The 22,990-nt window shown below is 40.4% G+C and overlaps 1 protein-coding gene and 1 pseudogene across 1 annotated transcript in view; one reads left to right on the top strand and one right to left on the bottom strand.

Moving 5' to 3' along the window:
* Positions 1-6,525: 6,525 nt before the first annotated feature.
* Abhd17c (abhydrolase domain containing 17C, depalmitoylase) overlaps positions 6,526-22,990 on the bottom strand; it is a 54,521-nt gene continuing 38,056 nt past the window's right edge. The window contains exons 2-3 of the mRNA XM_026388173.2: positions 13,208-13,387; positions 6,526-7,996 (exon numbers count right to left, since the gene is read on the bottom strand). Of these exons, the coding sequence (XP_026243958.1) occupies positions 7,777-7,996; positions 13,208-13,387 (400 nt within the window). The 3' untranslated portion in view covers positions 6,526-7,776. The remainder of the gene's footprint in view (positions 7,997-13,207; positions 13,388-22,990) is intronic.
* Positions 13,533-14,153, top strand: LOC113182350 (large ribosomal subunit protein eL33 pseudogene; annotated as a pseudogene).

Below are 22,990 nucleotides of genomic sequence, written 5' to 3'. Positions count from 1 at the left end.
AGTATCCCTGGTCAATTCCCAGAACAATGATAACAGCAACAACAACAAAAGACCTTCTAGAGCAGTGGTCCTCGGCAGACTTTTAGATGCCCATTAGAAACCTCTGAGGAGTTTTAAAAGTCAAATGCCCAGGCCAAACCCCAGATCAGTTAAATTAAAATTTCTGGGAGTGGGACCCAGACATCCTTATTTTTAAATACTCCTCAGGGAATTTTAAAAGGTAACCAAGATTAAGAACCATCAACCAGAAATCCCTCACAATGTGAGACATACAAAACCATCTTTAGGCACTGGGGTTGTGGCTCAGTGGTAGAGTGCTCACCTAGCATGCGTGAGGCACTGGGTTCGATCCTCAAAACCACATAAAAATAAAATAAATATTGTGTCCACCTAAAACTAAAAAATAAATATTAAAAAAAATCTTTAATAGCAAAAACCTAGAAAAGAATCTAGATGCCCACCAACAGTAAACTAAATGAACTGGTGTATAGTCATACAATACTGCACAGCAACAAATGTAATAAACGACAGCCATATGGATTAAGATGGTTCTACAGTTTGCATCTGGAATGTCCCCCAAAGGGCCATGTGTTAAAACCTGGTTCCTCAACTTGGTGCTATTGGTGGAAACTTTTAGATGGGGCCTAATAAGAGGTTAGTTCATCTGTGGTGTGACCTCGAAGTGGGTTGTGGGACTCGAGTTTCTTCCTCTTCCTCTGTCTTTGCTTCCTGGTCACCATGAGAGGAGCAGGTTGCCCTACCACATGTTCCTGCCTGATGTGCTGCCTGGCCATAGGCCCAGAAGCAATGGGACAACTAATTGTAAATGGAAACCTCCCAAACTGTGAGCCAGATAAACCTTTCTTTTTTAAAATTGATTATGTTTTACTTTGGATTGAGAATGTTCCCCAAAGGCCCATGTGTTATCAATAGCATGATGCTATTGGAAAGAGGTAGATTTTAAAAGAGGTGGGAACTAGTAGTTGGAAGTCAGCTCCTTGGAGGACCGCCCTTGGAGAGGGTACTGAGACCCCACATAATCTCTTTCCCCTTTCTCTCTTTGCTTCCTGAACACTATGAGGTGAACAGCCTCCTCTGCCACATACTGCCACCATAATGTATTGCCTTGCCCCAGGCCCAAAGTTAATGAGGCCAAGTGACCAAGAATCAAAACCCTTGAAACCATGAACCAAAATAAACTTTTCCTCCTTTTAAGTCGATTTTCTCATGTATTTGTCACAGTAACAGAAAGCTGACAAACAGTACCTCAGGTATTTTGTTACACTAATGGAACACTTAACACACATGGACAAACCTAAATGCTATACTGTTGAGTAAAAAGATTAATCAAATACAGAATATATCAGTACAATTATAGAAAATATTAAAGAGCAGATTATATGCGCATATACCATACACATATGTGATATGGATATATGTATATCCACCCCACCCATTCTTACTATAAAGAAAATTAAGAGAATTACTAAAAGGAAGTTCAGGATAGTGTTTTCTCTGGTACTAGGGAGGAAAGAATGTAATTGGGGGAAAAATGGAGCAGAAAGCAGGTTTCTAAGCTCTTGGTAATATTCTGTTTCTTAAGTACAATAGTGGAACTAGAGGTGTTCATTTTCCCCAGTTAAACAACAAGTATGTTTTTTTTTTTAATCCACTGGTTTGGATAAAATATTGAAAGTTAAAATTTTAAAAAAATTGAAGAAAATCTTTCATATTAGTTCTTCTGCATCCTCAAATGTAACTTACATTTCACTAGAATCCTTTGCTCTTTTATGAGCTGGCTCTTTCAGCTATTGCTGAAATCAGAGGTGGATTCTTTTTACTCACCTGGGCCTCTTATTCCAAAATCCCCCGGCTCCATGCCAGGTCCCACCCATCTTGGGAAGTGCTGGGTGGGCTCAGGAGCTACATGGAAGACTAGAGAAGGAAAGCCTGAGGGATTCTGGGCAGGAGACAACTTCTCTGCCCGTTTGGAAGCCTTGGGCCCATCTCCACCCACACACAGATGGAGTCAGACACCAACGGCTATGAACAAGCCAAGACCCATCAATGGTAAACCATTTAACAGCAGAGTGATGATTAAGTAACAATGTAACAAGGGCGCTGACAGGGTAAACTGTCTTACTCTGGAGTTTCCAAAGTGTTTTCTGTTTTGTTCTAAACCTAGATTTTGACCATCAATTTAATTAGTGGGTCCAAAACCCCATCTCTTGCAAGACATTTCTATCTATAGAATTGCATCTGATCCTCTCTTGATTGTGTGGTAGGTATTGTACCATTTTAGAGATAAGGAACTGGCCAAGAGCAGTTAAAAGATTTGCCTAAGGTCACATGGTTACTGTGGCACAGAACTACCAGCCAAACCTACTGCCTCAGAATCCTGGACCCCTCCCTCTGTCTTGTCCTCTCTGGACTTGTAAATGTTTCTGCATTCAACCCTGGTATATCCAGGCACCTCCTTCTCATTCACAGAGTCTCCTCCTAATACAGAGTCCTGGCAAAAGTCTATCTCTTCCTGGGCTCGTTGCAAGGTAAACTCAGGCTCCTTAACCTCTCTGTAGCCTGTACTCAGTTCTCAGAATCTGAAAATATTGGTTTTAAAAGAGTCTGCAAATACTCTCTAACTCTGTTCTTAATTTTTCAGAATAATGATAACTTCTGCTGAAACAGTGGATCTTGTTCCCAGAAAAATGCCCATAGATGTCCAAAATATGACATGCAATTTCAAAGTGATCACAGATACCAGGACTCCTATTAAGAATTGCAGATCAAGTCCAGGTGCAATGGCTCGCGCCTATAATCCCAGCAGTTTGGGAGGCTGAGGCAGGGGAGGATCACGAGTTCAAAGTCAGCCTCAGCAAAAGCAAGGTGCTAAGCAACTTAGTGAGACCCTGTCTCTAAATAAAATTCAAAATAGGGCTAGGGATGTGGCTCAGTGGTTAAGCACCCCTGGGTTCAATCCCTGATACCAAAAAAAAAAAAAAAAAAAAAGAATCACAGAAAAAGGGCCACACAGTGGTGCACCCCTGAAATTCTAGCTACTTGGCAGGCTGAGACAGGAGGATCACAAGTTCAAGGACAGTCTGGAGGAACTTAGGGTGATCCTGTCTCAAAACCAAAAATAAAAAGGACTGGGGATGAAGCTCAGTGATTGAATTCAATCCCCAGTACCAAAAACAAACAAACAACAAACAAACAAGAACTGCTGATGGAGTATGAAACTCCTCAAATACCCAGCCTTTGCAATTCTAGTTATACACACAAAAGAACTGAAAGCAAGGACTACAACAAATATTTGTACTCACAAGTGCACAGCAGCCTTATTCACAATAACCAAAAGGTGGAAACAACTCTAATATGCATCAGTGGATTAATGGATAAAGAAAATGTGGTCTATGTATACAATGGAAAATCATTCAGCCTTAAAGCAGAACAGAATCCTGTCACATGCTACAAGAATGAACCTTGAGGACAATATGCTAAGTGAAAGAAACCACTCATAAAAGGACAAATACTGTATGACTGCACTTACATGAGGTCCCAAGAGTGATAAATCCACAGATGTAGAAAGGAAAAAGGTAATTGCCAAGGGCTAGGGTGAGGGGAGCAGGGAGAGTTATTGTTTAATGGATACAGAGTTTCAGTTTGGGATGATGAAAAGATTCTGGAGATGGATGGTTGGAGATGGTTGCTCAACAACAGGAATGTACTTAATGTCACGGGACTGCAAACCTAAAAGAAGTTGTAAAGGCAATTTTTACTTATAATATATATAAAACACCACACAGAAAAAGAATTGCAGATGAAATGGACCCCTTACTTCACACTCGACTCTGAGGCCCAACCAGGATCACAGGGCCTTGGCTGAAAAGGAAACACGGCCAAGTCCAGGCCAGGACTCCTTTCCCACAGCTGCTGCCTGGCTCTCTGCCACAGTACCTATTTAGTGAGGTGAGCTCTGGGCAAGATGTGGAAAATAAATACACTAAGTATCCAAGAATGATCTAACACATCATGTACAAGACATGTACTGGGGAAAAAAATTAAAGGCTATTGTAAATGGTACATTCTCTTTATTATAGCTATTTAATTTTTTTTTTTTTTTTTTTTTTTTTTTTTTTTTGGTGGTGCTAGGGATTGAACCCAAAGCCTTGTACATGCTAGGCACTGCCCTCCCACTGAGCCACACACTACTAGCCTGGATTTGAAATGTTCTGTGATAATGACTGATCCATATTTGTATTACTTTGCTTAATTTCAGGGCTCATAAAGTAATGATCAGGAGAATGCAGATAACATGGTCACAATTATTTCTAGGCCTTCTAAAAGTATTTATGGTATGGTAGCTCACACCTGTAATCCCAGCGGCTAGGGAGGCTGAGGCAGGAGGACTGAGTTCAAAGCCAGCCTCAGCAACTTAGCAAGGCACTAAGCTACTCAGTGAGACTCTCTTTCTAAATAAAATGCAAAAAAAAAAAAAAGGGGGGGGGGCTGGGGATGTGGCTCAGTGTTAAGTGCTCCTGAATTCAATCCCCAATATCAAAAAAAAAAGTATTTATGAAAGGATTTTTTACAAGTATAGAACATGCTTTCATATTAGAAATAATATACCTTCTCTATACTCAAAAAGGATTTCATGCCGCCATTGTTTTCTCCTTTTTGACTAAACAGAAAGAAATTCTAAGAGGAAGAAACTTCCTCACTTCCTAAAACCAAGTATGAATTTATTCTAGGTCTAGATAGAACACAGCTCTGGAAGGAGCCTGCTGTTCCGAGAGGCTGCTTCTCTGGAGTCCCCTAAGGCTCTTTTCCTAGGTTCCTAGTTACCACACAGGCCTCCTTGGAGGAACGCCATTCCTGTGTCACAACCCTGAGTTCTGGGAAAGCATGAGCTGGTTCAAATGGATGTAAACCATGCAATGAAGTGAAAAGTCTCTGCCACCCTTTCTTTCATTGTCAACTGTATGGTTTCTCATTATCATTTTTGAAATGAAAAAAAAAAATGGTTACAGAAGAACCAAAGCACTAACTCACAAATAGGATCAGAATCAGGGCTTTGAAATCCTGGGTTAGTTGCTCTGTAGCCCCAAAGAGGCTTCTTTCCTGACTAGAAGTCTCAGACTTCTGAAACAGGCATCACCTCTGGAGCTTTGCCGATTCCCTCTCCGGGAAGGAAAGCTGTTCCCATCCTTCTAAGGCTCCGCATCACAGGTATCAATTTTGGACCAGGAAGCAGCCTCCACATGTGTGCACATATTCAGGTGTGCACCCTCTTATTCTCGCACCTTCTTCTATACACTATTTCCTTTTTGGTATTGGGGATTGAACCTAGGTATGCTTTACCACTGAGTTACATCTTCGGCCCTTATTACTTTTTTGAGACAGGGTCTCACTAAGTTGCTCAGGTTGACCTTGAACTTTTGGTCCTCCTGCCTCCTCCACAGTAGCTGGGATTACAGTCATTTCTTCTTAATTCACACTCAGGGAAGGGTGTTCTAAGAGTTGAAACTAGCATCCCTCAGTGGGTCTTTTCCTGGTCACGTGGTCACAGGGCTGAAAAGAACCTGTGAAATAGCCCTGTCTCAGACTTTCCAAAGAAACCAGCACTTTGCTCCCTACCTAGCTGGGTCATAGTGAGACTCTTTTCCTGTTTTGTAGATCAAATCCACTGCATATTCTACTTGTCTGCACTTTACCTGTTTTATAATCTTGGATGCTTCCAAAAAGTGAAGCTGGAGTTTCTTGCTTCCACTGGAGGGTGGGCTCTGCATAAGCTGCAGGCTTCTAAATCGAAAAACATGCTGCAGCACTTAATGGTGACCTATCCCCTCTAGTATTGCAGCAGACCCCAGAAGCCCACTCCAAATTTCTTCTTGCTGGGTTTTTGTCTCCCAAATTCAAAAGAATCAAATCCACAGACCAGGATGAGTAGGTGTAAGAACATAATTTATTCAAATGTAAATAGAAACAGAACTTGGATAGGGCAAGAGAGAATCCAAGAGGAATTGCTGCTGGAGTGTGCTAGTCTAGGGGTTTATATAGCACTTAGGTGAACACTGTTGGTCCGAATTTATGCTAATTTTGGAAAAGGCTGCGGCCTGTGCTTGCTGCCTGCATGGGCTGCCATTCCAAAGCTCCAGGACAAGGGCTTGGCTTTATAAGGTCTTTTTATTTCTTTATTTATAATTATTATTTGCAGTAGTAGGGATTGAACCCAGAGGCATTCTGCCACTGAGCCATCTTCTTCCCACTGTTTTTTTGAGATGGGGACTTGTTAAGTTGCTGCAGCTGGCCCTTGAACTCAAGATCCTCTTGTCTCAGCTCCCTGAGTTGCTGGAATTACCAGCAAGTGCCACTATGCCTGGGTATCTAAGGTGTTTTATAGAGGAAAAGCATATAGCTTGAGAAAGACAGTGATGTAGCCCACCAATTTCTTCTCAAACGAAGACAAAATGCTTTCTTACTATTTACTTTGATGAAGAGAGAAAGGAAAAAACTGCACAAGCCTACACATTCTGATCCATGCATCCTTTATTCCATTACCAACCACTGTGCTGCATCCAAGCAACAGTACACAAACTGGCAATCAACCGCAATCCAGTTGTACAACAATCTGAGGCTTACAGTACATTTAAGGCTTTTAAATTTGAAAAGAAAATAAAAGTAAAACAAAGGACCCCCAAACCCAAACCCCCAACCAATACAAGTAGAGTAGCAATTTTAAGCATCTTCTATTTCTGATGCTCATTTGGCGCAAATCCAGTGTCAAAACCCAAATAACTCCTAAACTAAAAAGATTATTAGTTTAGTGAAATTTTAATTACATAAATTCTTCAAAGCATAAACTTGGAATTTTTGTCTTGGAAATGTTATAAAAATTTTTAATAGCAAAACATAGGAATAAAAACATACTAACAAAATGTATTCAATCATTTATATTACAAACAAGGAATTTGCAGTTTGTTGTTGTAGCCTGACAAAAGAAAACTACCCATTAAGAATCTATGCACAATGTAATTGCAAATATGTACAGTACTTTAAAAAAGCCTATTAGGAGGACTTTACAGAAGGAAAGTCAGCTAGGCTCTTTGATAGACCAACCAGACAATCAAAATATTAAAACTCTGTTGGCTAGTAATAAATTTACACTTAAAAAAACCCCCAGTTTCCTTTTGCTTAAGAATTTTCCAGTTATATTTATATTGTTACAGTTGATGAAGCTGCTCGTGATAGTTCCAGTAAATCACCCTTCAACTTATGTGTTTGGGGAAAGATCAGCACATTAACAAAAATTAATAAAAGGATTGCCACCACAGTGGTTTTCCAGTTACACCACCACAGCTTCACAAATGGGTAAATCCAGTGGCTGAGAAAGATCCACATATCAAATGTTGAGCACATTGGGGAAGAGAGGGACAAGTCCTGCATCAATGAATGAGAAATGATGGGCAAGGGCATGAAACAGATGAGAGCACACTTTATACAGCACTAGAAAATGTTCCCCACACTCAGCTCTCATTCCCATTCCTGTAGGTAACGAAGCTGGGAATCACGGCTGCTCAGTTTAATGTATTGTGGGAATTGGGTAGAACAACCTCTTAATACAAAAGATTGAGGTCTGTTCACCTCTTTGATCAGAGCACCCTAAAGGTGGGCACTTCTTTGTGGTTATGGGCCAGTTAGCTATCCAGTTAAAGCATGTGCAAAACAGAGGACTCTTCTGTTCACAGTAAATGAGGTAAGATCGCGTTGTTGTCTTCAGGAATTAGGAAGTTCGTGAGATATAAACTGTTTTAGTCTTTCCAGGTATTGTGCATAAAGCTCTATGTCATTATGCCCAGCTCCCTCTACCCAGAGAGGCTCCACGGCTCGGGGGCAGCGCTCATACATCGCCAGGCCATGGGAGAAGTCGATGACCTCATCTTCTGTACCATGAATGACCAACACAGGAGATGTGACTTTAGATATCTTGTCAATGCTGCAAAACAGAGGGGAAAGGAGAAATAGGCTCCTTTTAGTTATGCTCACATCACCAAAGATGAGGAAGTTAACAATGGGTTTGTTTTTTTTTTTCAATTAAAGACTTGGTTTTTTTAAGCGCAGTCTTAGGTTCACAGCAAAAATGAGAGGAAGTTATAAATATTCCCGTGTATCCTCTGGCCCAAGACATGCATGGCCTTCTCCATTATCAACAACCCTACCAGAGTAATCCAACTCTTACAGTTAATGAACCTACATGGATACACCATGATGATTTGGCTTCCTCTGCCATTTTTCTGTATTTATTTTTTTCTTTTTTTAATATAACTTCATTTTGGATATACAGGAAAGGTGTAAAGGTAATACAGGGTTTCTACATGCTCTTAATCCACTTCCTATAAGGTTAAAGACATACATTGCCATGGTACATTTGTCAAAACTAAAAAACTAATTTGGATACATTAGCATTAACTAAAAACTTCAGAATTCATGTGAATTTCACTAGTTTTTCTACTAATGTCTCTTTTCTGTTCCAGGATCCAATCAAGAATACCACATTGCATTTAGCTATTGTGTTTTTGTTAAAGTATTTTATTAAAAACAGAACTCCTAAAAGCATCAGACCAATAAATCAGTAACTAATATTTTTGATATATTCATGTTTTCAGAAAGAATTTTAAAAAATAAAAATAAACAGGCCAGCCCTTGACATATCTTGATCCACTGCCTCTCAAGTTCTCAGAAACCATTTTTTAAGAACACTGATTAACAAGATGTAGAACTACATTTCATAAAAGCTAAGGTATCAGTTTTTGATAAAAATTATACTATTCAGATTGAAAGCTTAACATGATTTAGATTTGATTTCAAATAACTTCTGAATGTTTATACAAATCAAATGTATTCTCAAAGAATGAATATTTAAGGATCTTCAAAGGAATGTGCTCCGGGCTCTAAAGCATATCTCAAGGAGGGACGCGAAGGACTAACAGTGTTTGTTTGACTAGGAGTCTGGGGGGCTTCTCTGATGCGGGTAATATTCATTTAACCTACAAATGAATCAAAAGCAATGAATCTTTCTCCAGTTTGTTCTCCCACTAAAGACCCTCTTATTTTTACTCTCTTTCCATGTCTGAGCCTAATCAAAGTTATATAAGGATAAAAATTGGTATTATTTGGGGCTGGGGTTGTGGCTCAGTGGTAGAACACCTGCCTAGCACGCGTGAGGCACTGGGTTTGATCCTCAGCACCACATAAAAAATAAATAAATAAATAAAGATATTGTATTCATAAAAAATATATATATTAAGAAAAAAAGAATCGGTACTATTTGTGGGAATCTTTTTTTAAAATGTTTTTATTTGTGCATTATAATTATATATAATAGTATAGTTCCCTGTGACATATTTATATATGCATATAAGTTGCCCCAATCCATTCCCCAGTACCTCCCCTTCTCTCCCATCCCCTCCACTGATGCCCTTCCTCTACTAGTTTTTCTTCTATTTATGTAAATATAAATGTACACATATATTTTTTGCACTGGAGATTGAACCTAAAGGGTGCATTACCACTGAGCTACATCCCCAGCCCTTTTTATTTTTTGAAAAAGGGTCTCCCTTAGTTGCCCAGTCTGGCCTTAAACTTGTGATCATCCTGCCTCAGCCTCTTGAGTCACTGGTATTACAGGCATGTGCCGCACTGCCTGGCTATCTATATTAAATAATATTTATGATAATGGCTGTATCATCATTATACATAAAGATGGGATTGTCCTATATTCATACATACATATTGCATAATTGGATCAATTTCATTTCTCAATTTCTTCTGTTTCCTTCTTTTTGATCCCCTACCTCTTCTCTACTCATCTCCTTTCTATTTTCACAAGATCCCGTGGAAGTCTGGTTAAAAGTAACAGCTAACACTTATTAAACATTTACTATAACAGAGTGTTTTGTACTTTACACACAATCTCATTTAATCCTCAATGAAACATGATGAGAGAGGAGTGACCAGCTCCAGTTTATCAAGGAGGGAACTGAGGCTCAGAGAGCTTATTAAATAACAGGCATGAAGCTGTGGAGATAATTAAAAGTTCGAACATCAAGTACACATTACAAAGGTCTATGAAGAATTGTCACAGTCTTTATTATTAACAACTCATGAAGCTGCCAACCACTTCAAGGTATCCCAGAAATATTGCAAAAGCTCATCAGTTATGTCATTTGCAAAGATCAAAACCTCAGTGGCAGTATTTAATTGTATATTAGGAATCTTATTTGGAAACCTACTTTCCCCCTTTATGAAATTTAAAAGTGACCTCCTTTAAGAGAGTTCAACTATATTCAATTAAAAAGACATTTACTCAATGGTTTCAGTGGTTACGAAGGGCCTAGGACTATGCCCCATGCTGCACTCCTTAGGGGAATCTCTTCTGTCTGAAGAATGTACTGAAGTTTAATGCCATGCTCTTACCCTAAATGTAAAAGAGATGAAAGGAAAAAAAAAATACAAAGCCGGGTGGGGTGGTGTACACCTGTAATCCCAGCAGTTTAGGGGGCTAAGGCAGGAGGATGGCAAATTCAAAGCCAGCCTCAGAAAAAATGAGGTGCTAAGCAACCAACCCAGTGAGACCCTGTCTCAAAATAAAATACAAAATAGGGCTGGAGATGTGACTCAGTGATTGAGTGCCCCTGAGTTCAAGTCCCAGTACGAGAGAGAGAGAGAGAGAGAGAGAGAGAGAGAGAGAGAGAGAAAGAAAGAGAGAGAAAGAGAGAGAAAGAAAGAAAGAAATTTGTGATTGCAAGGATTTTCTTGCCTCAGCCTCTTGAGTAGCTGGATTACAAATGTGTGACACCATATCTGGGTATTTTGTTTTTTTAGTTAAATAAATAAACACACACACACACACACACACACAGTTAGACACAATACCTTTATTTTATTTATTTATCTATTTATTTATTTATTCATTCATATGTGGTGCTGAGGATCGAACCTAGTGCCTCGCACATGAGAGGCGAGCACTCTAACCGTTGAGCCACAACCCCAGCCCTAGTATTTTTTTTTTTAATACCAAAAAGGAAATATGAAAGTATCATCTTTTGAGGAGTGGAACATGAGTGGAACATAAACAGAAATAATTCTGCCACTGGGTAGCAGTGGACACCGGAAGAAAATGTTTACCAAATTTCAATTAATGATTAAAGTTCATGCAACCATTAGTGGTTTGAAATTTATCATATTAATAATTTATGGCACTGAGTATAAAAAAATTGATTCATTTTGTTGTCTCCAATCACCAACCTTAAGTAAGCAAATTACTTAAACTCTAAACTTCAATTTCTTGATCTGCAAAATGAGTACAGTAACTGGATCAACTTCTTAAGGCTGCCATGAAGATTGAAGGGAAAAATGAACTTAAAACTCACAGCCCAATGACTGGTAAAACAGAAAAACTCAGTCTAATTTGTTGATTTTTTATTAATCAATAAGTTGCAATTAGTCCTGGCTGCACTTTAAGGTATAGGCTAATTTAGAAGCCAGGGAAAAAAACTATTCATTATGTTGCCGGGGTAACTCCTGGCACTGCTTTCTATAAACATGCGGAAATATGTGTCTTTTAACAAACTGGTCTCTCATTACTGATTCAGCACAAATAAGGACACATTTGAGACATATATTAGCCCTACTTAGCATTCCTGGCCACACTATTAGAAATCCACTTTCCCATGAGGCTGAGTTTCACTGAGTCCTGGGGTAAACTGCATAGAACTGAAGTTCACACAAGGTGTGAACAGTGGGTTGCTCCTGTGAGACCAGACAGTCTGTGCAGCACATGTTCATGCAGCCAAATAATGCCCACCTACACCCAGTAATAGCAGAATGACAGCAATTAATAGGTCAATCAAAGTTCTAAAACTGTATTACTTCTTCAGAGACTTTTCCTATAAAATGGTAGTATGTGTTAGCCAGCTTGCTGTAACAATCTCAGGATACTTTAACAACATACTGTGAAACAAGTTTAGGGGGCAAACATGTTCTATTAAAAAACAGAAACGGAGGTCTGGGGATATAGCTCAGTTGGTAGAGTGCTTGCCTACTGGGTTCAATCCTGAGTTCAATCCCAGCAAAGTCCTGGGTTCAATCCCCAGCACCACCAAAAACAAACAAACAAACAAACAAAAACAGAAATAGGAATTTTCAAACAGAGGTATTCAAGAACCAATGTGCTCATTGCTTTTGTGTTTGCAGTATATTTTTCCTCCTTCTATCAGTAGGAACTAGAAAATAGCAGGAATTAGGTTAGCAGTGCTCTGCCACCTCTAAAAGACTGGCAGGGGAGCCCACAGCTTTTGTTCTTATACTTCCCCTGGTGGGTGCACCTCTGCAGGACAATGCCTCCTACTAAAAATGAGAGAGCAGAGGAAAAAGTGGTGGTGGTTTTTTCACTTTTACAGTCCCTGAGGACAGTTACCACAAATCAAAACATGGCTTGCAAGTGATCCATTTTATCTTTTTTTTTGGTATTAAGGATTGAACTCAGGTTCTCATGCATATTAGGCAAGGGTTCTACCACCGAGCTACATCCCCAACACTTTTAATTTTATTTTGAGAAAGGGTCTTGCTAAATTGCTGAGGCTGGCTTTGAACTTGTGATCCTCCTGCCTTAACTTCCTGGGATTATAGGCATGTACCACTGCTCCTAGCCCAAACTTTTAATTCTATTTACAAAGATTAACCAAGCATGTCACCTTTCCTTTACCTGTACTGTATAACTGGAAAAGAGAAATTTCAAACTTGAGTTTACTTGTCATTTTATTTGAGTACCCATCCAAACAATTGCTAATTGCTTCTTCATTCTTTCTGCATGTGGCTTCCTCCAGATGAACAAATGCTGAACTATAAGTTCCTTTGGGGATATGTGGGTGCTATTTTTATTTTATGTGGTACAGCTTTATCTATTAATCCTAGGTATCAGCATATTCAAGGTCCTTATACATCCTCTGGGAGATTTTCATAAATTAGGTAGGCCCTAGAGGATAAAGTCTCTATGGTATATGTGTCATAGTTGCCTCATATCTCCAGCACAGGGCCCAATGTGTGGATATATTTAGTAAATACCTGGCAGTTTCACTGTTAATGGCAGTATCAATGTGAGATTGGGTTGTTGGCCAAGTTCACGCTTGTACTAATGTGAGCTCACCTGGGGAACGCATCAAAGCAGTAGGTTTTTCTGGTATCCGGAAAAGCCACACGCAGACCAGACATCAGAGGGGAGTGGAGAATGACAGCAGCACACTCATACCGTGAGGCCAAGTCTACAGTGGGGACAGTCCCAATGCTCTGACCGTAGAGGATAATGTTCTCTGGACTTACGCCATACCTGGGGAAATCAGAGGTGCGTGCCATTAGCTAATGCAGGAAGAGAGAGAGGAGATAGTGAGACAGAATCTTAAACCCGTAAAACTTCCACAGCTACCAGCTTAAAACCATATCATCTAACTTATATGCTTTAGATTAAAACGAACATGAACTTTGAGCTGAGCTACAACTCAGTGGCAGAGCGCTTGCCTTGCATGTGTGAGGCACAGGGTTTGATCCTCAGCACCACATAAAAATAAACCAACAAAATAAAGGCATGCTGTCCAACTTAAAAAAAAGAAAACCATGAACTTGATTAAAAAAGAAAAGTTGGAGGCTTTTTTTTTTTTCCAGTACTGAGCGACTAAGATTCTGTCTTCTGCAATAGTTTGCAAAAATAACAAACATAGCTCTTTCCGCCATCTTGGAGCCTGTGAAGGCCTGCAGGGAACAGCAATTCTAAAAGGCTGTGGTGCAAAGCCATTTTTGCTGGCTATAAGCAGGGTTTCCAGAACCAAAGTGAGCACAAAGCTCTTCTAAAAATTGAACTTTTTTATACCAGAGATGAAGCCAAGTTCTGCTTGGGCAAAAGATGTGCTTATGTGTACAAAGCAAAAAACAACACAGTGACTTCTGGTGGCAAACCAAACAAAACCAGAGTAATCTGGGGAAAGGTAACTTGTGCCCATGGAAACAGTGGCATGGTTCGGGCCAAATTCTGAAGCAACCTTCCTGCTAAGGCCATTGGACACAGAATCCATGTGATGCTGTACCCCTTAAACATTTGAACAATGGAAAATAAATAAAGATGGATTTTTTTTAATGTAACTTTTATCCCCTGGCAAATTAACTAAATTAATGCATCAGAAATTTCAGCTTCTACATAGTCATCCTATTTCCCTTTTTTTTTTTTTTGATACCAGGGATTGAACTCAGGGGCACTTAACCACTGAGCCACATTCCCAGCTCTTTTTATTTTTTTTCTTGAGACAGGGTCTCACTAAGTTTTTTAAGCCCTCACTAAATCTCTGAGCTGCCCTGAAACATAAGGTCCTCCTGCCTCAGCCTCCTGAGACTCCGGGATTACAGGTGTATACCACCATGCCCGGCTTATTTCCTAACATTCCTTCTTTATATTTCCTTTGATAATTATAAACACACTTTTTTGTTGTTGTAGTTGTTGTTGTTTGGTACTGGGGATTGAACTCAGAGCCACATCCCCAGCCCTATTTTTGTATTTTATTGAGAGTCAGGGTCTCATTGAGTTGCTTAGCACCTCGCTTTTGCTGAGGCTGGCTTTGAACTCAAGATTCTCCTGTCTCAGCCTTCTGAGCTACTGGGATTACAGACGTGTTCCACAACACCTGGCAATAAACGCATTTCTGAAGTAAAAATGAAAATAGGCTTGCAAATTATAATATTAAGAGCTCTGCAGGTGAAGTTTTAATGATACGAAGGGTATAAGTATCAGAAAAAGGTTTACTGAGACAAAATTAATTTGAAGACAACTGTATTTCTTTATTCTCTTCTCAATGGCTAAACCTTTCCAAGTCTTTCAACCCATCAGCGGTCCCTGAATTCATTCTCTTCAATTTTCAGTGGGGTAAAGGCCTGTGTAGAATACAGACTATACCTCCCAGCCTCCTTTGCAGCTTGGTTTGGCCAGAGACCAATAGACAATAGGATGTGGACAGAAGTGAGGTGAGCAACCTCCAGGTCATAGCTTAGAGGGAAAAGTGTGCTTCCCATTTCCTTTCCCTTCCTGTGCATGAGAAGCAGATGTCATAGTAAAGATGGAGAAGAAGGCAACACCCTAGGTATGGTGGCGGAACAAAACTGAAGAAGTCCAGGAAAATGTGTTTCCTCTAACTAACCTACAAAGGATAGCCACAATCTATAAAAAAGCCCTACACATGAAAAAGACAAAAGTGGCAAAAGGAATGAAGATGTGGGACATAGGAGGAAACACACGCCTGACACACACACAAAGATGTGATGGCTTCATTGTGTCAGACTGTGAAGATGCAAATTAAAGGCAGGAGTGATTATTTTACACCCAAGAGATAAAAATGAAAACATCAAGGAATGACAAGTTCACGGAACAGTGGAACTCCTTGCTGGGTGTAAATTGGTATAAGCACTTGGGAAAACAATTTGTTATTATTTGGTAAAGTTGAAGCAATCCACAGTAGATTCCCAGCAGCCCAAAGTGGAATCCAACAATCCTACTTTTCAGAATAAATACCAACTACAGTTTCTAAGGTGATATGAAATGCTTTCTGATAAGAGACTTCAGTGAGAAGAACTATCAATCCACAGCTGAAGAGGATGACAGGATTCTAGCCCCACCTTTTCCACCTCAAGCTCTAGGAAAACACCACAGGAAAATAAGGGGCCTAAAGAAGGAATCTGGGGAGGGAGCAGCTACTTCTGGTTTGGCAAGTCTTGGGATGCATTTTACAGAGAATTAACATCTGGGCTATGCCAGGGCAGGACTGAAACACAAGGAAATACAAAGGCCTGGGGGGTGGGGTAGGGGGTTATATGGTTGGGAGGAACTTAAAGGGAAGTTATAGGCTGGAACCTGTCCTGAGGTGAGGGCCACTGGAGTATCAAAGGGCGAGGTGACAAGAACAAACTTGTGCTTTGGGAGGATTCTCTTTCCCAAGACAAGAAGAGAGATGACAGAGGCATGAAAAGGAAACAAGGAGATCAATTAAGGGACTGTGAGGGATCCTACAGGGAGGAGGACACAAAAGATTTTTAGAATTTTTTAAAAAATAGACTCTACCCTCTATTTTCTAAAGTGAAGTGTCTGTGTGGCCCAGATCCCTGGAACTTGACACCTTCTAATACAACTGCCCAAGCAGAAGTGTGCTGGAAGCAGGTCTCGCCCACTGTTCTCCCTTGGGGCTTCCTTCCCAGTGAAGAACAAGTTTATTAAATGGACACAGGAGCCTTGATGGTGAGGAGTGAGTGGGGAATTGATAGCAGCAGCATCCTGTGCCCAAAATCTATGTTAGAGACCAAGATTTTAAAAGCACAGCCATGCTCAGGAAATTATTTAGCTTTTGGCTAAATGGAAATTATTCCAGGAGCCTCCCCCAGTGCAACTGCCACCAAAGCCGTACATTAATTTCTAATTTTAACCTGGAGTTTAGGAATCTCTTGGGGAGAGCAAGTCCCCTCACAGTCTTCAGATTTTCAGAGTAGCCTATGTCTGCCTAAAGCATAAGGGCCACTGGATACTGATGGAGGATAATCAGGTGCCTTTCCACATCTGGGGTGAGGACCCATTCCATAACTGCCACTCCTATTACAGGACATCTTACTATCAGCTGTAGAAAATAAATTGTAAATTAAATAAAATGAAGGGGGAAAGAAAAGAAAGGGGGAAATGACAACTGAAGGCAGTTAATGAATGAAGAAACAAAAAATTAAGAGGGGGCTGGGGATGTGGCTCAAGCGGTAGCACGCTCGCCTGGCATGCGTGGGGCCCTGGGTTCATTCCTCAGCACCACATAAAAATAAAATGAAGATGTTGTATCCACCGAAAACTAAAAAATAAATATTAAAAAAGAGATGGTTAATATTAAAAAGCAAGAATAGGGGGCTGGGATTGTGGCTCAGTGGTAAAGTGCTCGCCTAGCATGCACAAGGCATGGGGTTCGATCCTCAGCATCACATAAATGTAAAATAAAGATATTGTGTTCACCTAAAACTTAAAAAAAATTATATAAAAAAAATCAAGAATAAAGTAAGTGACTGCCAAGATGGCATCAGACTAACCTTTACTGATCAAATCTGAGGAATTATGAGGGTTGTAGACAATCATGGTTTTATGACAGTTATGAGGAAATGTTCATTCCACTTTTTATTAAGTCAAATGTGTTCTTTCAAAATCCTGGCTCTTCTACACTCTATGTCATGGGACTTTATGAGCTCAGGGGTTATAGTGAATGAATAAGCTCAGGGAGAAGTGAACAAAGATGAAAGATGCAAGCTTGCCAGGTGGGGCAGAGATGAATGTTGTGGTTACCTGCCAGGCAGCTTTTTCTCTTCTGAGTGTCGCGAACCATCCATCCTCAGAGATCTCAATCTCCTTTTTGTGTGTGTGTGATGATGGTGGCACTGGGAATTTAACTCAGTGTACACTAACACTGAACTACATCCCCAGCCTTTTTATTTTGAACAAGGTCTCACTAAGTTGCCCAGGCTGGCCTCAAACTTGCAATCTTCCTGCCTCAGCTTCCAGAGTCTCTGGGATGATAGGCGTGCACTATCACACCCAGCCCTTATCGCTTTCCGGTGTCTAATGGAGAAGTTGGAACTATATCACCTAAGGACTCACAGCTCTAAAACTTCTGTTTATGGGCCCCAGGAAGCGCCATCTTTATAAATTCTATTTTGAGTTCCATCAGATGCATATCCTTCATGACAGTCAATGCTCCATGAGTCAAAGTTTTTACTTTAATTTTACCAGGCAAAACACAGAACACCAAGCCATTAAGGAAACAAAGAGAGAGAAAATGTATTACATTAAAATCAAGAACTTCTGGTCATTGTATCACATCATTAAAAAAGTACAAGTGGGGGCTGGGGATGTGGCTCAAGAGGTAGCGCGCTCGCCTGGCATGCGTGCGGCCCAGGTTCGATCCTCAGCACCACATACCAACAAAGATGTTGTGTCCGCCAATAACTGAAAAATAAATGTTAAAGTTTCTCTCTCCCTCTCTCTCTGCCTCTCTCTCTCTTTAAAAAAAAAAAAAAAAAGTACAAGTGGAAGACACCTAGTGAGAAAGGGCATTTGCCACATATATAACCAACAGAGGACTTAAGAACTACTAATCAACAAGGAAAACAACCAAAAAAGGAATGGAATTTTACAAAATGAACATTTCATAAAAGAAATCCAGAGGGTCAAGAGAGACAGACAGACAGATTCAACTTCATTAGTTTAAAAAAAAAAAAGAAAGAAAGAAAGAAAGAAAAAGAAATACAAACTAAAGTCATAATGTGATACTCCGGATACTCACCAGATTGAGAAATACCTAAGAGTTTGACAATGGCAGGTGCTGGCAAGGATGTCAGCAACAGGAACACTCATTCCCTGCTGATGGGGATGCAGTCTGAGAGAAGCACTCAGAAACAGTTTCTCAATATTAAGTAAAGCTGAAGATAAATTAACACAAACCCAGGGACCTATTCCAAGACATATTCACTACAGAAATATCCACCAAAAAATACCCAGGGTGCTCTACCATGGGGTTACATTCCCAGTCTTTCTTATTTTTTTATTTTGAGACAGGGTTTCCCTAAGTTGTCCACACTGGCTTCGAACTAGCAATCTTCCTGCCTCAGCCTCACAGTCACTGAGATTCAACATGTACATCACCACACCTGGCCAGTAGCAAGTCCTGAAGACCAACTATTAAGAAGAAGGGCAGAAACAACTGGAATGCAGCTATATGATACTGTTTGCAAAAAATCTAAACTCACCCCAATTAAACTTTATCGTTTAGGAATATTTAATTAAGGTTGTTCAACTACAGAGAAAAATAAGGAAATGAATCCCCAGGAGTCAGGACACTGTTTACAGACAGGGGAAGGGGCAGGGCTACATCTGGAAAGGAGCCTGTCACTTGGGGGATGAAGAATGGTCATGGTCTCTGCCCTGTCATAGGTACTCCTGTCATAAGTCATTAAGCTGGACATTTGCATTTTATGAACTTACACTGTCATAACAATAACAAAAAAAAAATTTTGTTTTTAAGTATACCAGACACGCAGGGCACATAGGCACATGCCTGCACATGCCTGTAATCCCAGCAACCCAGGAGGTGAGGGCAGGAAGATCTCAAGTCCCAGACCAGCCTGGGAAAAGGCATTAAACCAACTCACAAGAGTAAAATCCTTATGTCCTAATCACCTGTTAAAGGCCCACCTTCCAATGTATTTCAACTAAATTTCATCTTTTGAGTTTTGACGGTAACAAATATTGAAACCACAGCAATAATTTTTAGAACAATACCAATTCAATTCCAATTCCAATACCAATTCAAATCCAATTTTAAAAGCATGTGCCAAGAACAACATTAACCATGGGAGGCTAAGGCAGAAGGATTGCCAAGTTTGAGGCCAGCCTCAGCAACTAAACGAGGCCCTGTCTCAAAATAAAATGAAAAGAGGTGAGGGTGTAGCTTTGGGAAAGTGGTAGAGCATCTGAGGCCCTGGTTAATCCCCAGTCCAAAAAAAAAAAAAAAAAAAAAAAAAAAAATCCTGATCCTTTAGCTATGGACACAGCTCTCCCAACACTGTTAGAACTCATGGCAGATTTTGTGCTAAAAAAGGAACTTCCTAAGGAATTAGGAGGCCATTAAAAATTATGTTTCATAGTTAGTTAGTAAGGAAAAACTCATGTTAGAATGTTCCCAAAAAAGCAACCTACAAGAATGGGGTTGCAATTATGTTCCTAAAAAAAAAAAAAAAAAACTACATAAGGGAAAAGGAACTTGAAAGCAACATGTGAAAATGACTTTAATGATGATTTTCTTCCATGGTAAAACAGAATGATTTTTCGTTTTTTCATATTTTATTCTAACTGGAAAATGGAACTTATGGTGTTTCTGATAGGAGTCTACAAGAAGGGCTCAAAACCCAGTGTGTTTCTTCCGAGAACTCAAAGACATAGCTTAGGGGGAAGGATACCAACATGGCAGCAATGTGGAGGGCCAGCAGGGAGAAGACTTGCAGAGGCACGTAACAAGGTCAGCGTAAACTACTGGTCTGAGTAGGTGGCAAGATTAGAGCTGCTGGCTAGGCGGTGGCATCAGGAGGTCTGAATGTGTGGGAAGAGTAAAGCCAGAAAACAAAACATGTGAAAACAAACCTAGGCACAGACTTGGTGGCAGGGATGAGGAAGCCAGACAGGGGAACTAGGAGAAAGGTCAGAAGGCACAAAGCATCTGCACAATAGGTACCCAGCACCAACAGTTTGAAAAGGAAGAAGAAACTACCTAAAAAGGAAGAGTGTTATGGCAATAGAACCCAGGCAGAGGATCACCTATAAGTTCACAGAAATGCCTGGATGACACAAAGTCAAGAGGTGAAAATAGGTGGGTGCCAATAAATACGTAACAGAAAACTCAGATGCAGGGCCATCACTAAGACATGCTAAATGAGCCATTATGTGGGGGCCTGGGAGCTTACCCATGGATTGAGGGTTCAGTGGTCTAGGAAGGTTTCCCCACTTCTGAAGGAAGGGGTAAAAAATTCTGCACTAGGGGCAAACTGTGCTTGCTATTAACTACCACATCATTCTGAAAAATGTTCTCTACTTCCCCTAATATTACAGTAGCCAGATTTCTTCTCTGAGCACTCTTCTTCTATTTCCTTTTTCCTTCTCTCACGTTTTGGCCGCACTTTTTACCCTTTTCTCGACTTTTTTCTCTTCATATTTATCTCCATGCAGAATTCTTCAATGAGGAGTGGGGAGTGTGGCAGTTCTTATAGATAGAAAGTGGAAGGAAGGAAAAGCAGAGGTCAGGCATGGATATTGGTTAGGCCTTCATCTATCATACCTAGCAGATGTATGATAGTTTTGCAATAAATATTTGTTAATGAGTAAATGGATGGTTCAGTTTCTGAAATCTGTTTCTTCACTGTAGGTGCCTCATCTTGGCTCCAGTCTCCCAGCTCTTTGCTTTCTATTGCTATTTCCTTGTGAATATCCCATCACTTCACACTCAACCCTTCTCAAAAACTGACTCTTCATTTTCCATCTTTTCATTTCTTCCAGTCCACCATACACTTCACCTCATGGGCAGAGAATTAGGATAAATCTCACCCTTCTCTCTCCCTTCTCCCTCACATACTCTTAGTCACTAAGTCCTTCCATGTCTATCTTTGAGATGTTTTTTAGACTGGTCACCTTTTGACACCAGCTTGTTGCTTTGTGGCTAGCAGCTGCACATGGCAGCAACCTGTGGTCATCCAATCAGGGTCTGCCTGTGGGATCAGTATATAAATAGGCAGTTTGCCCAATGACAAGTTTCTTTACTACAGGTACCCACTGCCTGGCCCCCAGAGGTCTTGTTGAAATCCTTACTACTGCTGCCTCTATGTCCATCTCCTTGATGCTTAGACTGCTCCAGTGGGTCCTTCGCTGCTCAAGCTACCAATCTATCCTGTTCTGTCCTTTTGGTTTCTGTGTGTCATCCTATGGCCGATGAGGAAGCAGGTGTCCTAGTTCTTGACTGCTGACCTGGTTTTAATCCCTGTCTTGCTGTGACTCATGTTAATGGTTGCATTCTGACAGCCTGCCAGCATTCATTCTGGCCTCTCTCCTTTTTCCAGGACAGAACCTTGGAATCCCCCAGGCCTAATCAATATCCATGGCTGACCTCTGCTTTTCTCTTTCAAACCTACCTTCCTTCCACTTTCTATCTATAAGAACTGCCACACTCCCCACTCCAATTCATCCTGTGCATCCTCATTGCATGTGTTCCTTGGAAACAAAACAACTTTTGTTATGTTACTTTTCTAATCAAACCCTTCAGCAAATCACTAAGGATAAAAGTCCATGTGCTCAATTAATCTACATCTGGCCCTGATGAATTACTCCATCTTTTTCCTTTTCTGTCCAAGTTACTTAAGCTCCTGCTCCTGAAGGCTGGGCTCCTCTTAACTGGCTCATAAAAACCACTGCTACTATCCATCATTAGAAAACCCTGGGTCATGCAGGTCCCTTCCAGGCCTATCTCTTTTCCATAGTAATCCTAATGCCTCCAACCTATCTACAGTACTTTTTTCCCTGAGCCATTCACTAAGGTGCTTACATATGTGAAAGTGTAAGTAATAAGCCACTTTGTGAGAGCCCTATACTGCCAATGAGGCTGTAAGCTCCACAAGGTTAGGTAAAACTGTTTTCCTCTTTGGTGAAGTTAACACCCAAGCCCAGAAATCAGTGAGCTTAGAGGCACCTCTTACTTTGAACACAAAGTGATTCTAGCCTAAGGCTATTTCTGAACAAATTAAAACTAAATTTCAAGCAGAGTTATCATTCCAATAGATATAAAAAGCTGTTCAAAGCTTAACATCCTCTTAGGGATCTGGATAGGAGCAGAATCTCTTGTTTGCAAAGTAGCAAGAATGAAGACCACATTAATTCTTAGTGAGCTTGTAAACATGCGTGCTTTTAGGCATGATATGAGATTTTCTTAAAACACAGCACAAGGAGCTGGGCGCGGTGGCGCATGCCTGTAATCCCAGCAGATTGGGAGGCTGAGACAGGAGAACTACAAATTCAAAGCCAGCCTCAGCAGCTGCGAGGCACTAAACAACTCAGTGAGACCCTGTCTCTAAATAAAATACAAAATAGGGCTGGGGATATGGCTCAGTGATTAAGTGCCCCTGAGTTCAATCCCCGGTACCAAAAAAAAAAAAAAAAAAAACAAAAACAAAAACAAAAAAAACACACAGCACAAGGAATCAAAGGAGGGAAAGACAAGATACTAAATAACTACCCTAACTAGCAGTGTTACTTGTAAATTCCCTTGGAAGGCCACGAGTTTTGCTGTCAATGTCTCCAAATGCCCACTGACTTTGCAATCACAAGCTATGAGGA

This window comes from Urocitellus parryii, chromosome 6 (assembly GCF_045843805.1).
Source record: "Urocitellus parryii isolate mUroPar1 chromosome 6, mUroPar1.hap1, whole genome shotgun sequence".
NCBI lineage: Eukaryota > Metazoa > Chordata > Mammalia > Rodentia > Sciuridae > Urocitellus > Urocitellus parryii.
The sequence above is the reverse complement of the archived record's forward strand: the minus strand, read 5'-3'. Positions and strand labels throughout refer to the sequence as shown.